Genomic DNA, 17,599 nt, shown 5'->3' on the forward strand with positions numbered 1-17,599 from the left:
CCCATCTTTGCTCTGTCTCCACCCCTCCATCGTCACGTTCGATAAAACTTCCTCTGAATATGTACATCGAAATCGTAGTGGGCCATGCAACAAGACACATGGGTTCGCGCCTCAGATGTGGCGCGAAGACGTGGCATACTCGCCTCCATACATAGCCTCGTCACTACTTCCGCTGGCCTCGCTCCCTTCTCCGTCAGGCGTACGCGGGCTGTACATGGCGCTGGGCACACCGCTGCCGCCGCCAGTATCGAGGTCCATACCTCCACCGCCATCGACACCGATGACGCCCAGCCCACTGCCGAGCCCGTAGCTCCCACCGAGAGCGAGCAGACTCGACCGCCTCGCGCCTGCAGATCCAGCGAGGCCCGTCATAGACCCGGACCGGCTCATGGTGGGCTTTTCCGGCAGCTTCTTGAGCAGGCCCGTCGAGATGTCGAGCATGCCCATGGCGAACTCGGTCAGCCCTTTGCCCTCGCCCGGTTTTGACGACACAGACAGCGTCCACCTGTACTCGCCCAGCCGCCGGCGGTACCATTCGGCCTCCTCGCGCCCAGGACTCGTCGCCCACAGCAGCGACCCGAAGGTGCCGATGAGCGCAAAGTTGGTCTTGGAGGCAAAGTACCAAAAGGCCCGCAGGTGCGACGGCGTGAGCCGGTTCACAAAGTCCATGGCCGAGATGAGGCGCGCCTTGGCGGCGTTGCGGCAAATGTGCAGGACGTAGCTGTCGCTCGCGGCGCTGCCAGATGGCGACGCGGCGGCCACGGTGGGCGGGTCGCTTGGCGACGCTGGAGACGGGTGCGTCGAGGCCAGTGACCGCACGATGCGCCTGTGCAGCGTGATCTCAGTGGCAAAGTAGCCCAGGTGTAGGTAGCCTATACTGCTCAGGCGGGCTGGGCTGCTGGCGTTGGCAGACAGGGTCTGGTATGTCGAGTCCATGCGGATCGAGGCGGGCAGAGCGGCGTACCACTCCTTCAGCTTCAGCTGGATGGGTTTCGCCAGCGACAGGACGAGGTGCGTCCCCTGGGCGCCGGCATTGGTAACGTTCTGCATCGCCTGCAGCGTGTAGAAGGTCTCGAGGATCTCGGCGAGAATCTGCGACAGCTGGATCATCTGCATGAAGAGCACGCGGCCCTTCTCAATGTCCTGCTTGGCATCGACGTCCTCCTCGTCCCACTCTACATCTGGGAAGTCTCCTCCGCCGAGGGGCAGCACTCCCCACTGGCTGGCAAAGATGTGTGAGGGCCGCCCGTGCACGAGAGAGCCCCATTTGTCCTGCATGTAAAGGCCCCAGGCCAGTCGTTTCCGCAGCCCCTTTTCCCAAAGCGGGATCTTCCAGCTGGAGCAGTCAAGGTGCAGGCCCAGCTCCTGAGCAATGGCAATCAGCTGGGCCGTTGGTGCCCACTGGTCGCCCTCGGGCCTCTGGGAGAGCAGCAGCCCTGCCTGCACGGTGGACAGTTTTGGTCTGTACATGGCGTCGGGCAGTGTGGTGCGCACCAGCCTCTCGAGGTCCCTGACGTTGGGCCGCAGCTGTGACGACAGGTCGTCGTCCTGGTCCCACCAGTTGATGGCCAGGATGTACATGGCGGCCAGCAGCGGCGGGGAAAACTCCCTGGGCGAGCGCTCGTACTTTTCATAAAAGACGTTCTTTTGAATGATGGGGAAGGCCGGGTGGACGATGCGGAAGTAGAGGTCTATCAGCTTGCGGCCATGAGGTGCGACAATCCTCTCGATCTCGTCGACATCTTCGAGGATGTGCTCATAGCCGATGGTGTTCTGATCCGGCAGGAGGAGGAACGTGTCATGCTCGCTGACCTTGCGGAGGACTCCTCGTGACAGGAGGCTCTCGTCGTGGGGGTCAAAAGTGGAGAGGTTGATCAGGGACGGCTCAAAGTCCGTCGTGGGCCCGATATACTGACTATAGCGGTCGTCCTGCAGACCCAATGTCCTCTTCAGCAGGGTCGGCCCGCCAAAATTGGCCATCTCCTCGATGAACGAACTGCTTGCTGCGGTGCTGGACAGGCTCGACTGATGCTGTCGCCCACCTCTACTGTTGGTGTCAAGCCCCGGGGACCTATGTATTATAGTACGACCAATCAGATTCAGAAGCCTGTCGAAGGGACTCTTCTCACGTGAAGAATTGTGCTTGAGTGGGGTAAAGAAAGGAGGGGTGTGGGGGACGAAAAAAGAATAAATCCTGAGCAGCTGCGTGGCAAACTATTTTTTTTTCTTTTCCTTTCTTGTTTTCCTTCTTCCCAACGATAAGGTATGATGGTGTTGTGCGCACGCGGCCCGAAGGGAAGCCAAACAGGGGGGATCGTCTAAGGAGAGGGTGTGTGGGTGGTGTGGGTATGTGGTGTTGGTGGTGTTGGCGGTGGTGAATAGTGGTGATAAACATTGAGGGTATGGTAGTGGTGGCTGGAAATGCCTGTCGAAGGTGGGATTGCATTGGGAAGAGAGGGGGCAAAGAGATCACTTAGTCAAAGGGAACCGGATGTTCTCAACTTACCCTCGTTTGCTCAGGCTCTCACTATAGTCACCGTGCAGTTTCCTCTTCCGTGGAGGCGGGCTGCCGACCAGCGAACATTCGGTTCCGCGGGCTCTGCAGGCAATACAGGCGTCGTCGTCGTCGCTCATGACGCACTTGTTCCGGCGTTGCTGGCAGGCTTCACAAGGCCAGGCCGGAAAACCTGTCGAAGGGGATCCGACTGAATCTGGGGTGTCGAAACCGCTGTTCTGGTGGTGGGAGGGATGCTGTTGGTGAAAACTACCCCCAGGGTAGGCGTCTGGATGTGTGCCTCCTTGGCGGTTCGGGGTGAAGCGGGAGGGTCTGGGCGCGATAGCAATAGGTGCCGTCCTGGAGATGGCGCTTGGTATCGACATCTTTGATAAAAAGGTTGGGGTGTGCAAGGTTGGCGTGAAAATGAAAGATAATAATAGTAGTAATAGGGCAAAGCAGCAGGCAGACCACAGTGCGCGCCGTCAGGTCCGATCTGGACCCAAAGCTGGGGCGGCTTTGGACCGAGGGAGGGAAAGGGTGTGTGTGGGTGTGTGTGCTTGAGAGCTCTACTCCCTTGTTGACAGGTGCCCCCGGAATATTGCTGATATCGTATTCCTGCGTCGTTGGCCGGAGGTACTGAGTAATAGAGGGCAGCTCTGTCTTGTCCGAGATTCTGCCGCCACGCTGATATTCCCGGATAGGATCTTCAGATATGTGTTCCTGGCTGTAGATTGTCACTTTGGTAATGCAGCTTCTCCAAGACCAGACCACCTTAGGCAGTTGAGTGACAGGGTCCGCGAGATAGGACAGCCGGGAAAAGGTGGTGACCACAGTCTAGCTTCTCCCCATCGGCACAAAACCTCGTCGCCAGGAAGGGGTCGATATCGAGAGCTGGGGCAGGCTGATAAGGGAAATCACGGCACCTCCAAGGTATGTGAGAGAGGAAAAGGCCAGGTCCAAAGGGTATAGGCTGAAATGTACATCCGAGCCCCTGCCCAGGCTGGCTTGTCGACGCTCCGAAAGGGTGCTGCTGCTGCTGCTGCTGCTGCTGCCAAGGGGTGGTGACAGGCACAGGCCAGATCCGACAAGATAGAGATGTGTGTGTCTTGCACACAAGGGCACACAGAGTAAGTCGTGTGAGAAATCCTTGCGCACCCACTTGGCACTGTCCTATCCTTCAGGGCGTTGTATGTGTGTGTGCGTGTGTGGTACAGCCCAAGTCTGGATGTGGCTTGAAGTCTAGATTGTCTCGCCCTTGAAGGGGTGAGATGACGGGTCGTGTGAGGCGTTGAATCAGAAGACAGGCCACCTCGTGGGCTTATCAAACGGGCAAAATCTTTCAAGCCGTTACGCCTGGAATGGTTTGCCAGAAAGCAAAGCGAGTCTCGACTATTCCCGGCTGTGTCAATGGGGAGAGAATGAAGGGCGGGAAGCCAGATCTCTTGGCTAGGAATGTTTTTAGGTGACGATCGAAACCAGGATGAGATAAGCCTGGCTTATCTGTGTCATTTGTATTGGTTTTACTTCTGTCAAAGCCAACGCTTCTTACACAACCTCGGCGAATGGTGGTGAATGACGACAATGCGAGGTATCCTCTTCTTTTCTTTTTCCTATCGTAAGATGTTTTTAGAACCCGAATCGTGGAATATTTTCAAATCAAAAGAAAAGAGAAAAAGTAAAGGGCAAATGAGAAGCCATGTGGAAAGGAGGAGGAGAGGACAGGAGCTGGCTGATGGAAACATACTCTCAAGGCGCCGAGATAAATCCAGTGCAAGACACCAATCTGGATGTTTTAGGTAAGCGGTCGCCTGTGTGGCCTGTGACGTTTGTGTTGGCTTGGCCCTTGGTGGGGGAAACAGATCAAATACGGTGGGAGGAAGAGAGAAGGGAAGAGAGAGAGAAAGAGAGAGAGAAAGAGAGAGAGAAGCTGTGAGTCACGCAAGTCGCACAAGAGGAAATCCTGGAGATTTGGTCTTTTTCCTCTCTCGCTCTTTCTACTTTTGCTTCTTCTCTCTCTCTTTTTTTTCTTCTTTTTTTCTTTAGCTACGTAGTAGAAGCAGGAGTTGGAAGAAAAGGAAGGAGAGACCAGAGCAAATCCATGTCACTGGCCATGTGCTGTTGTTGCCGGGGCCCCGCCAAATTTTTAGTCCTAATTGAGATCATACTTAGTAAACCCCATTCCTCAACTCCCAAGCAGCCCAAAAAACCTATCGTCATTCTTGAGATCCCTGGTCTTGGACGGGACCGGCATGATGGGTAAAATGTTTCATGTTGGTTGGTCCAAGGCGACCAGGAGTGGTGGTATTGTGATGCGCTGGTCTGGGGGGAAAGAGAGAGAGAGAGATAAAGGGTACCAAACTCATGACCTTATCATTGTCGACAATTAAAACACGAAATTCATAATGGCAATTGGGTTGGGGGAGAGAGCGTATGCGTAGAGAGTCAGTTGGGGCTGGGCTGGGTAGTCCCATGGCGTAATTGAGCTGTACAGTAAGTCCTCTGTACTTCAGCCCACTCTCGAGACCCTAACACGGAGTACTCCGGATCCCCCCCCCCCCCGTCTCGCAGCCCACCCTGTACCAAGAACGGATGAGGCTGAACATCCAACTCGAGATAATGCACCGCGCACATGACAGGTAGAAAGTACCAAAAAGCACTTCACCCCCCGTCCCCGGACCATAAAGATTGTGGACGAAGAGGTGCCGGAAGGGGAGGACTATTAGGTAAAATAAAGACCCTTTGCCGGGTTCCTGCGGCTGGGGGTGAATACTGTAACGTAATGACTTGCCCTGGGTCCGGAGCCCGTTCCAGTGGAAAGTGACCAATGTGGTGCTATGCGTTTGAGCCCCGAGAGTCAAACTCAAATTTAATCTCAGCTTGCTCTTCATTCTTTCTCTTTTTCTCCCCTATCGTCATGATCGAGAGAAGAGAGGGGTGGACCACCATATCTATCTTTTACTACAGTAAACCTTGTCTCCATCAAGTTCCGTCGGTGGAACAAAAACTCTACGCTAACCAAAACCCGCCATGACACGAAACCAACTTGTCATGGCAGCTGGAGCTGATGCTGATTCAATGGCAACATGGTAATACCTATTCTCTACTAGGCACTTTCGGGTGTGCCAGGCCAGTCGACAGCGGCGACGACGTTGACGTCCAGCCATTTCAGGGTCCACTTGCAACACTTCTGAATCAGTAGTATAAGTAAGTATCTTCCCTGCCGAGCAAGTCCCAATGTCGACATCGCTGCATGCATATCATACAGCACGTAGTCGTAGCGCTCTCCGCATCGTGTAAAGTATCCACCACAGATCCATCACAAAACTGATCAGTGCTTTGACGTGTCACCCGCCAAGGACACAATGGGGGTCCGAGACCGTAGGGCGCTGAGAAGTTTCTCGAAGGTGTTACTGGCTACAGATGCATGCCACTTGACTCGACAAGGTCCTTGAAAACCCCCCAGACCTCGTTCTCTCTACGTGATGCGAGGATGCCCGCCACAACAAGTTTGTGAACTAAGAGGAGCAGAGAGCTTTGGTGTAGACTCGCAGCATGCATGCATGTCCTAAGCAACACTCAAAATAGAAAAGAAGTTATTTGGTATGGGGGAAGTTGCCCCCACGCCCGACGGGATGTCGCGTACCATTACCACTCGCTGTGCATCTTTGGTTCCCTCTCCTGCCCCTCCCCCTCCCCCTCCTTCCCCCCCCCCCCAAAGAAAAACCTTCTGCAGGTGTCACGAGATCGAATCGACCATTTGCCAGATTTTTTTGAGACCGAACCATAGAACATTTCCAGCCCTAAAAGCCAACGCACAAAGTTCAGTGGTCAGCGCGCATCTGGCTCGGATATTTTCTATGCAATGAGGAGGGGAAATATTGTTGAGAATCTTTTATTCGGGAAATGAGCACCCGAGGTTGCATACCAAAAATACAACTACAAACTTCTAGCAGGCAGCGTGAAAATCCACAGTCTCTTGTATTCATTTGTGTCTTGCGACTTCTTGTCGTCTTGCTTGGTCAAAGGGGAGGAGAGTGATGTGTGGCGGTTCCAGCGCCAGGGCCCGCCAAGCCTCAGCGGTGCGGCCCGAAGATCGAATGGTCGACCCTAATCCCTCCCACTCGCCAACTCTTCAGTGATGACGCCCCCTGAACCACCCTGCAGGATTATGATGGCCCGCTGCTCAACTCATCTCCGTCTGGGCGGCCAGCTCCGAGTGGCTCTTCTCCCTCCCCCAGTGCGACATCCTGGGGTATCACAGCATGCAAGAATCTCCTGATGCTGATGCTTTGGCTTGCAGACAAGCAACCCTCCATCGGATCGCGGCACCCCAGATGTCGCCGACCTCCTCCTCTTAGGAAACGAGACCGCACATCAGAACTTGTGACCAGCCCAAGCGACGCCAAGTTATGGAAATCTTCCCGCCACGCAGGATTGGTGTGCTCAATTAAGTCATTGGCCTGGTTCATAACCTCAGCTGAGCGTCCAGTGCTTTGCTTTTTCCTCCTTGCTCGGGATCCCGTGTCACGACTGCGACATATGGAGCTTGGCATGACTTATAGGTAAGACGCGAGTTCACCAATGGCAGTGTTGTTTTCTGAGGTTGTTTGCTTCTGCCATGGAGCCGCCGTCTGTTAGCTAGAAACCTTTTCACGGGAAAATCGACTTGTTCGTTCGATACTTTTCATCTCGGTTCCTGGAAGTTCAGTCCTGGGTGACGTTGTTGGAGAGGCGAGGGTGGCGTAATGGCTGTCTGCACCGGCAGTCGAGTGCTGCCAAGAAAGAAAGGGGGAGAGGAACCGAAAGAAAGAAAGGAAGGAAGAAAATCATGCCTGACTCTGCCCCAATTAGGCGAGGACGTGGCGAGGGAGGTTGATGGACTCTTCGGGTTGACAATAGAGCCTGTGGAACAAGTAGGATGTGGCTCCATTGACGAGTTGAAATGTCATTTATCATTAAACTGTCAAGCCAGGGCACGGGACCTGGGATGAGATATTGGGCACTGATACCTAGGTAAACAGATAACTCTTACTTTTCCACCTTCAGTATGGGCATCGTCCACAGTATCCGCAGCCATCTGCTGAACATGCAGTGAAGTCGGGCGTGAACTTGTCATCATCCCCACTCTTTTCAGCATAGCCTTCTGATTCAAAATCAATGAGATCTGTACCAGCGGTCCCGAAACCAGAGGTATTGTCATGAATACTCTCTACATCGTTCACCCACGATGCCCGGGCCTGCTGAGATAGCGCATCTCCAGCGTCCGGAAGCTGCTCGCGTACTTCGAGGATTCCAACGGCGTCATGACGGAGCTCCAACTTCGAATCAGGCCTTGTCCTCACCAGAGCTATGACATGATGCATCAGAGCTGCCAGGCGTGAGAGCATGTCGACGTTCTCCTTTTCCCAGGCACTGACCTCCTTCTGGGCATCTTTGATCGTGATGTCCTCTTCCTTGAAAAATCCCCAAGTGTGGTATGCGAGAAGGAATCTGGGCACTTGAGCCACCCACAGTCTTGGCAGCTGGACTCCAAATGTGTCCTCGGAAAAGCCTGCCTCCTTACGCCTGGTGGATCGCGTTTTGAGCTCAAAGATGCTGTCCTGCTCGATGAGACGGCCTGCTCGGATCACTTTGAGGCCTCTGTTGTAGTCCGTGGGTGGCTTCAAAGTCACACGGCCTCCCGAAAAAGCGGCTAACAAGTCCTCAGCCGTTTCGGCGACAGCTGGGCCGGTGTGTTCTGAGAGGTTTTGTATGCTTTCTTCATCTTTATCGACAATATATCCATCGCTTTCGAATCGTACCAGACATCCTAACCCTCCAAAGCGGTACGAGAGAACCCGCTGATGCGAAGTCGATCCCCTGACCTCAGGGTCCCACGTGGTGTACGCCTCGGGAAAGGAATGGCCGAACCCCTTGACCCCAGGGATCAGCTCCCGAGGCGTATTCTCACGCCGAACGAAGAAGACGGTGTTGCCGACGAGCTCGACGAGCATACGGAATCTCTTGTCTTCCTCCCTAAGGAAGCGGAGGAGGTTGCCAAGTGTGCTGCTGCAGGTGACGACGTCGATCTCTCGTGCTGCGTCCGGGTCCATCGTCAGAGCGGCCACGACAGCAGGCTCAATGGGGTGTATAGGAAAGTTAGCCGCGTTCCGATCCCGAAAATACTCGCCGCTGTCGGGCTTGAGCTGGCGAGCTTGGATGGGAGGTGTCCATCTGGGCGGTTTTCCTGCGATGTTTTTTTCTCAGCACCCAGTGACTCTGTGTCTCCTCTACGGACCCTACAACATTGTAGAAGCATTCATCTATGCGAAGAACTTACCTGGAACGATGATTGTAGCTTCTCTTCTGTCAAGCCAGTTGTAAGATGCCACTATCTTGCATTGGGTGATGCTGGAGCTCGTCTCATAGTGCTTCGCGTCTTGATCAAAATCAAACTTGGTCAAGGAGTGGAGGAGACAACCTAGAGGAGGCTCTGGGCTGATGGTATGGGGCTTGCTCAATTTTGAAGTCCTAATAGATCTAATATTCCTGCTGAATGAAGTAGAGGTTTTGTCCCTTCTGAAATAGCCACCAGGGCGCTCATCGTGAGCCTCTCTTGGGATCCACATCCTGCTGGGCTTGTCGAGGTGTGTATTCGAAATAAGGACTGAAGGGGTTGAAGTCGATAGTATATGATAGGAGGGTGCAAAACCCCAGACAGTTGGGAGCTTCTGGATGGGGCTTTATCTTACAATTGCACAGGGAATGACGAGTGGAAGCACATCTCCGGTTATACTTGCCACTTTACACTACCACCACTCCTGCCAGCCCTGAACAATTCACCGCTGCAGCTATACTGGCACGAGATCCATTTCGTCATAACTACTTTAGATACATCCTCAACCATCAAATCAAAGCAAAGTACTATCTCGTGTATGCGGGAAAGTGCTGTTATGCCCGTGTTGTGTTGCGTTGCTGGCTTACCGTTTGCAGGACCAACGTATGTGGTTGTCTTAATTAATGCAGGAGGCCTACCAAGCAACCAACGAATGACAGTACACATTTGCCGCCGAAATTTTGCCCAGCCAACGAGCGCATGACACAGCTTCTCTGAAGTGCAGGATGATGGGCCACATAGAGCGGTCTGACTGAGGCTCAGAAAGTCAATATACAGATGTTGGTGAATATCATTCTGCACTTTCCCCAGCCTCAACCGGAACCTCATAACTCTCCCTGCGAGAAACCCATCCTTTTTCCACTTTTTCACAGAATTTATTTCTACCTCCCCTGACCTTTTTAGCCCCTAGAATCCTTTATACTGAACAAGCGAGTGTGATTGCTCCACTGCATGCTGGTTGAGTGCTGGACAAGGTTGACTGATATTGATCAACATCTGCCCCGTCCGAAGCCGCCGCCAGCACAATTGAGCATCTCGTGAGCCATCTATTGTTAACGGGAACTTTCTCTTAACAAAACGCTCACCTCTTTTTACCCTCGTTTTTCTCAATCACTGATCTCAAATACCCCATCTTCACAAGAATCGCATATTCTTACCCACCATCTACTTCAAGATGACCCTGCAAACAAAGGATACAGGCGACAGAGCCGCGCGTCTTGCCGGGCTGTTGCGCAACATCTTGAAAGGCAACCGGAAGATACAATCTGCCAACGACGCCAAGCTATTCTTTGAGGCTGTTCGGTGCCATCCTGCGCCAAGTACGTGCATCGAAGGGATCGTTGCCAGCAAACATGGCATTGAGGCTCTCCAGCTGTCCGTCAAAGTCGACCTAAGTCCTGCATCCATCAAGTCACAGACGCTCCAATTCATCAATTACCTGGCTGATGACCAGCTGAAGCTTCTCGCCGATGGCCAGATTCTCCAGATGGTCCTGAAGGCCATTGTTACACCCCCTACCTTCTGGAATGCCCTTGTCAGCGTCGTCAAGACTGGCATGTTGGTAGACGAGCAGCTCATGGTCTTCTCGTGGCTTTGCGTCGAGCTGTTGTCCCTGCCTAGATCTGCCGACGTCGACATTCAAGACGACGTTGAGGCTGTTGTGCAACGAGTTAAGCTTGCCGAGGCATCATGCCCTAAGACTCGGCGATTAGGCTACAAGATACAGAATCTATTGCAGCTTCGGAAGTCTCCCGCCATCACAGCAGGAGACACATACGCTCCTGGTGGAAGACATGACAACGACTTCGAGAACTTTCGGAACATCCTGGTCTACCCTACCACGGATGAGTTCTTGTCTACTGAGAGGCCATTCTACCGGCGAGCCAAAGACGTGTTTGACGTCGACATGGCACAACGCCCTGCCGTTCATCTCGATAACATGTTTCGATTAACGCGTGAGGATCTCCTTGGAGAGCTGCGGAGTGATTGGCAGAACGCCCAGGTTCGGAATCGGGGCCAAAGGTCTGCCTTGACGCTGCGCAAGCTACGGCCCGTAGGACTGGACCTCGGTGATGACCAAAAAAGGAAGAAGACCTCCTTGGCTATCGAATGCAAGGCTGGATTGGAGAGGCTGCAGAGCGTGACGCCGGGAAGCCGCAAAGCATGGCTTCAAGACAACAAGAACTTCATTCGCCACCAAGCCTTTGGAGCTCTGTACCAAGGACAGGAGATTTTTGGATTCGCCTTCGTCGAACGGAACCTGGATGGCCTGATCATGTCTCCGCCAGTCATCACACTACAGTTCACAGACGACAATGCGTTTAAGAAGGCACTGGTGGCCCTGAGGACCATGGAAAACGTCGCGTTCACCTTGGTTGATACTCCTGTATTTGCATATGAGCCCATTCTGGAACGACTCAAGAACATGGTGGAAATACCCTTGCAAGACAAGCTCCTCAACCCTTCAGAGGCTGTCGATGACTTCATTCCCGGTCCGCAGATGCAACCGATCATAGAACAGTTCACATCTAGCCTTCCTGTGATGATCAACGTTCAGAACAAATCTGTCAACAAGGCGTTTCAGTTAGACCGTTCGCAGCAGCGGTCTTTGCATAATGCACTGGCCTCCAAGGTCTCGGTGATTCAAGGTCCTCCAGGCACCGGGAAATCTTTCATCGGAGCCCTCGCAGTGCATCACATCCTCGAACATACCAACTTCAAGATTCTTGTGATCACATACACCAATCATGCTCTGGATCAGTTCCTGGAAGACCTCATGGACCTCGGCATCAATCCGCATCACATGGTTCGTCTTGGATCCAAGTCCACGGACCGGACATCACCCTTGCTCATGTCTTCTCAACGATCTGGATACCGTCGCAGCATAGAGTCATGGGCGTTGATCGATAGATTGAAAGAGGATGCAAATGAACATAGCGAAGAGCTTAAACAGGCCTTTATCAGGTATATCCAGGCTCAACCATCTTTCGAGGACATACGGGATTACCTCGAGTTCTCCGAAGATGGAGAGAGGTTCTTCAACGCCTTTGTCGTCCCCACTGAGGAGGACGGTTTTAAGAAGATTGCGAAGAAAGGTAATAAGGTCAAACCCAATTATCTTTTCAACTGTTGGCAGGCCGGAGCTGGACCTGGTGTCTTCGAGCAACACGCATTGAGCCTTCACGGAGAGGTCTGGGCTATAGAGGCTACCGAACGCAGGAAGCTGATCAACAAATGGCTCACGGCCATGCTTCAGGAGAAGGTTGAGAGTGTCCAAAACCTTGCAAGGCAGTATGATCTCACTCAGGATCAGCTGGATGCCCAATTCAGCGATCACAGAGCTGAAATCTTGCGAGGCAGGCGCATCATCGGCTGCACTACGACCGCTGCCGCGAAATACACGAAACTTCTGAATGCAGCGCAGAGGGACGTCGTGGTTGTGGAAGAGGCGGGTGAGATACAGGAAGCGCATGTGCACACGGCCCAAACGCCCTCGGTCAAACAACTCATGTTGATCGGTGACCACAAACAACTCCGTCCCAAGATTAACAACTACAACTTGACGGTCGAGAAAGGCGATGGCTTTGACCTCAACCGGTCCCTCTTCGAGAGACTGATCCTTCAGGGCCATCCCTATACGAGCTTGAATAAACAGCATCGTATGCACCCGGACATCTCGGTGCTTGTGAGAGAGCTCACCTATCCAGAGCTCGAAGACGGCCCGAAGACGGAGAGTCGTGAGCCGATTCGCGGCCTCGAGGATCGTGTCACTTTCGTCAACCACAGCCACCCGGAGGAGGAAAACCAGAAGCTTGCAGATCGGCGAGATCAAGGTGCCAAATCGAGCAAGGAGAATATCTTCGAGGCCAAGATGGTCCTCAAGACCGTGCGCTACCTCGCACAGCAGGGATACGGGACGAAGAACATGGTTGTCCTAACGCCATACTTGGGCCAGCTGAGGCTTATCAGAGACATGCTCAAGGACGATGTTGATCCTTTGCTCAGCGACCTCGATTCACACGAGCTCATCTGCGCGGGCCTGCTGACCCAGGCAGCCGCGAAGACAAATAAGTCACAGTTGCGTCTATCTACCATTGGTAAGTGAGCTCAATTCAGACTGTCAACTGCCCTGATGAACTAATGACTCTTTGTGAAGACAACTACCAGGGAGAAGAGGCAGACATCGTCCTTGTTTCGTTGACGCGAAGCAACAATAATGGTGATATCGGCTTCCTCGCTGCTCGCGAACGGCTCAACGTTTTGCTGTCTAGAGCACGTAACTGCCTTGTGATGTTTGGCAATATGGACACCTACATGCAGAGCAAGAAAGGCAAAGACACTTGGATGCCTTTCTTCGAGTCAATGACGGCGAAGAGTCACCTATACGATGGGCTACCAATCCACTGCGAGAACCATCCGGAGAAGACATTCTTGCTGCAAACACCCGAGGATTTCGATACGTGCTGCCCAGATGGTGGATGTGCCGAAATTTGGTAAGATTCTTCACTTGATAATCCCTTTAAGTTCTCCTCATCTTGAACAACTGAAAAATTTTATGTCCTTTCGATGAGCTGACCATACACAGCGGTGCACTACTGAACTGCGGTATGCACAACTGCAATATGCGGTGCCACCGTGTCGCTGATCACTCGAAAATACAATGCCCTCATAAAGTCGAGTCCAGTTGCCCTCGTGGTCATAAGATGAAGGTCCCCTGTCACAAACAGAAGGACAAGTGCTCGAAATGCGTACAGGAAGACATTGACGCCGAGAGGAGGATCAAGCGAGATCTCAAACTCGAGGGAGAGCGCTTGGAGCGCCAACAGGCATACAAAAAAGAGCTTCAGGAAATTCAGGATGAGATTGATCATCACCGAAGGATAATCAAGGACCAAAAGGACCAGGAGGAACACAAGAAAACCCTGGACCAGCAGCGTGCTGAACTTGCGGCCTTGAAGGACACGACACAGAGGATCTTGAACGCGCCAAAGCCTCAGCCTCCAGCAGCGGGAAATGATTGTCCTCCGAGTTCTATGAAGGAGGGTGATGAACTCGACATGTCTGACGGTGCCAAGAAAGAATGGGAGTTTCTCAAGCAATTCGAAGGCGCAAAGAACGAAGCACTTGATGAGATCATGGGCATGATCGGATTGGAACAGGTCAAGTCAGCTTTCTTGGAGATCAAGGATAGGATCGATACTGCACTGCGGCAGGACATCTCGATCCAAAAAGAGCGTTACAGCTGTTCCCTTCTGGGAAATCCAGGGACGGGGAAGACAACGGTCGCTCGTCTCTACGCCAAGTTCCTCACATCCGTCGCCGTCATACCTGGGTCCTGCTTTCATGAAGATACCGGAGCCAGCCTTGCCAATGCTGGCGTCAATGGATGCAAGAAGATCATTGAAAACATGTTGAACAATGGCGGCGGCGTCCTTTTCATCGATGAAGCGTATCAACTGACGTCCGGTAATAGTCAAGGCGGGGGGGCTGTGCTCGACTACCTCTTGGCGGAAGTAGAGAACCTCACTGGCAAGATCGTCTTCGTCCTGGCTGGTTACGATAAGCAGATGGAATCCTTCTTCAGTCACAATCCTGGCTTGTTATCACGGTTCCCTGGTCGGATGAAGTTTGAGGACTACACGGACGACGAGCTCCTGCGAATCCTTGAGCTCAACATCCACAAAAAGTACAAGGGCCGCATGAAGTGTGAGGATGGGCTGAAGGGGCTCTACTGTCGCATCGTCACCAGGAGAGTCGGCAAAGGTCGAGGGAGAGAAGGCTTCGGCAACGCAAGAACAATTGAAAACACCCTGAAGACTATCTCGGGGCGCCAGGCGGTGAGGCTTTCTCGGCAACGTCGCAAAGGAAAGAAGCCAGACGACTTGCTATTCACCAAAGAAGACCTCATAGGTCCGGAGCCCGGCGAAGCTTTATCCAAGAGCAAAGCATGGCAAGAACTGCAGAAGCTTGTTGGGATCAACACGGTCAAGGAGGCGGTGAGATCACTGGTTGATACCGTCAAGCAGAATTACCAGAGAGAGTTGGAGGAACAGCCAATTATCGAGTACTCGCTCAATCGAGTGTGCATTGGCAACCCTGGCACAGGAAAGACGACGGTTGCCAACTTGTATGGTAGAATTCTTGTGGACCTTGGCATGCTTTCCAACGGCGAAGGTGAGTACAGCCCCTTTTTGGCTTATACTTCCGTGGCCTCCTGGATTTCTGTACAACTCCGAGAAGTATGCGTGGTAGCTTACATGAGATATAGTTGTTATCAGGAACCCATCAGACTTTGTAGGAGCACATATTGGCGAGTCCGAGAAACTGACCAAGGGGATCTTGGCCGCAACTCTGGGCAAGGTCCTTGTTATCGATGAGGCTTATGGCCTCTACGTAGGCCATGGGGCTACCAATGATCCCTTCAAGACCTCGGTTATTGACACTATAGTAGCGGACGTACAGAGTGTCCCGGGTGATGACCGCTGCGTCCTCTTACTCGGGTACAAGGACCAGATGGAGGCCATGTTTCAGAATGTCAACCCGGGACTCAGTCGGAGATTTCCTATGTCTTCAGCGTTCAAATTCGAGGATTTTAGCAGCGATGAGCTTAGCAAGATCCTCGACTTCAAGTTGAAGAAGGATGGGTTTGACGCTACGACCCAGGCCAGGAGCGTGGTAATGGAGATGCTAGACCGGGCGCGAAATCGCCCGCACTTTGGTAACGCCGGCGAGATCAACATTATGCTCGATGCCGCTAAACTGAAGCACCAGTCGAGGCTCTCGAGGAAGGAGACGCAAGCTGCTTCCGTGCTCGATGCTCGGGACTTTGACGAGAACTTTGACCGTGCCGAGCGCTCTGATACGGACGTCATGAAGTTGTTCCAAGGCACCGTTGGCAATGAAGAGGTTGTGCTTCTGCTACGCGAGTATCAAGAGAACGTCCAGGCGATGAGACTCTTGGATATCGACCCGAAGGAGAACATTCCCTTCAATTTTCTTTTCAGAGGACCCCCTGGAACTGGGAAAACTACGACGGCGAAGAAAATGGGCAAAGTTTGTGCGTCTTTCGGATACGAGAGTTTAAACCCCCCCCCCCCCCCACCCCTCTCAACTTACCACATTGCTACCGGTGTGACTGGCTGTTACTATCGGGAGGCTATCCTAGACCTTGAGATCTGATGCTAACAATTCTCGGAGCAGTCTACGACATGGGCTTCCTATCTACCGCCGAGGTCATTGAGTGTTCTGCAACGGATCTCATTGGCGAGTACATCGGTCAGACGGGACCCAAGGTCCAGCAACAGCTTGACAAGGCACTCGGAAAAGTTCTCTTCATCGACGAAGCCTACCGTCTGGCAGAGGGTCACTTCGCAAAAGAAGCCATGGACGAGCTAGTCGACGCCACGACCAAAGACAAGTATGCCAAGCGACTGCTTATCATTCTCGCGGGCTACGAAAACGACATCAATAAGCTCATGATGACGAATCCGGGATTAACTTCTCGATTTCCCGAAGTGATTAACTTCCGCAGTCTGACGCCTGAGGAGTGCGTCGAGCTGCTCACGCAGGACTTGAAAGCACGACAGACCGATCTGAAAGCCAAGGGCACGCACTTTGACATATCTGCCCTCGAGAACACCGTTCATGCAGATTCACAAGTGCTCACTAGTCTATTTTTCGAGCTGTCACGGCAAGATAACTGGGCCAGCGCCCGAGATGTCAAGGAGGCTGCCAAGGCCATCTTCAGAAAGACCATCAAAGACAGGGCCGGTCTGGTACAGGGCCGTCTGACAGCCAGTTTAGACATCATCGAGACAGAGCTGAGGCGTATGCTCCAGGAGCGCGCCAGCCGAAGCAAGAGTGCCAATCCGCTCTTGCAAATTCCTTACGATCTCGTCAACCCAGCCCCTTCCCATCTACCTCCCTCGACTATTGGGCCATCTTCCTTGATGACAGCCACAACGCATCAACCCACACAACAGAGACCGCCGAGCCCGCCGTCTGACGAACAAGAGCCGGAAGATCCCTGGCAGCTCGTTGACGATCTCTACTCGCCTGACATCGAGGTGGCGACCAGGGATGCTGGTGTTAGTGATGAAGTGTGGGAAGAGCTTCAAAGGGATAGGCAGGCAGAGCAGGAGCGTGAGGAGGAGTACCAAAAGCTTCTCAAGGCGCAGAGGGAAGCACGAGATGCGGACAGGGAGGAGATTGTGAAGAGACTGCTGGAAGAAGAGCGGCGGCGAAAGGAGGAAGAGGAGGCCCGCCGACAACTTCAAGAGATGGGGGCGTGCCCGGCTGGCTTTCGATGGATTCGACAGGCAGGAGGCTATCGCTGTGCTGGGGGTTCGCACTTCATGTCTGATGCTGCACTGGCAAAGTAAGTGCATTTGGTTGTGACAAAATTGAGTATGCTTTCAAATCAGTTGCGATAGACTTGGAGTTGTTTTCATGCAGATCTTGCGTCTTATGATAGCTACAAAACATTGTTAACTCCCACCCTGTTCGCTGCAGTCCAGCACCTGCTGGCAGATACATGCCCAGATGTGATCCACCTACTGTAATTAGAACAAGCGTGGAGCTGGCAGTGCTCAGCGTGATATGTTTTAGCGAGGTGATGCATAGTGTTGTGGTTCTTACTGCATAGGCTGGTCAAGCTTATCAGACTAATGGAGCAATGTAATAGTTCATAGCCAAGTAAATGATGTGTCGAGAAGAACGGACAATTG

At 52.9% G+C, this 17,599-nt stretch overlaps 3 protein-coding genes across 3 annotated transcripts; 1 reads left to right on the forward strand and 2 right to left on the reverse strand.

Annotated features, from left to right (window-relative positions):
- Nucleotides 1–111: 111 nt before the first annotated feature.
- On the reverse strand, nt 112–2,880 carry M406DRAFT_266061 (transcription factor TamA; the record flags this gene model as incomplete). Its single annotated transcript, XM_040917782.1, has 4 exons — nt 112–260; nt 333–727; nt 785–2,071; nt 2,507–2,880. The coding sequence occupies 4 exons, from the start codon at nt 2,878–2,880 to the stop codon at nt 112–114; spliced, it is 2,205 nt and encodes a 734-aa protein (XP_040772433.1).
- A 4,659-nt stretch (nt 2,881–7,539) lies between these two features.
- On the reverse strand, nt 7,540–9,260 carry M406DRAFT_342243 (uncharacterized protein; the record flags this gene model as incomplete). Its single annotated transcript, XM_040921751.1, has 3 exons — nt 7,540–8,723; nt 8,817–8,992; nt 9,229–9,260. 3 exons carry the CDS (start codon nt 9,258–9,260, stop codon nt 7,540–7,542), a joined length of 1,392 nt encoding a protein of 463 aa, XP_040772434.1.
- Nucleotides 9,261–10,047: 787 nt separating this feature from the next.
- Nucleotides 10,048–17,575, forward strand: M406DRAFT_342244 (P-loop containing nucleoside triphosphate hydrolase protein; the record flags this gene model as incomplete). The annotated part of the gene is made up of 6 exons (XM_040921752.1): nt 10,048–12,970; nt 13,030–13,366; nt 13,459–15,047; nt 15,142–15,930; nt 16,074–17,245; nt 17,564–17,575. 6 exons carry the CDS (start codon nt 10,048–10,050, stop codon nt 17,573–17,575), a joined length of 6,822 nt encoding a protein of 2,273 aa, XP_040772435.1.
- Between the last annotated feature and the right edge of the window lie 24 nt (nt 17,576–17,599).

The sequence above is a fragment of the Cryphonectria parasitica genome, assembly GCF_011745365.1.
Source record: "Cryphonectria parasitica EP155 unplaced genomic scaffold M406scaffold_8, whole genome shotgun sequence".
NCBI classification, from domain to species: Eukaryota; Fungi; Ascomycota; class Sordariomycetes; order Diaporthales; family Cryphonectriaceae; genus Cryphonectria; species Cryphonectria parasitica.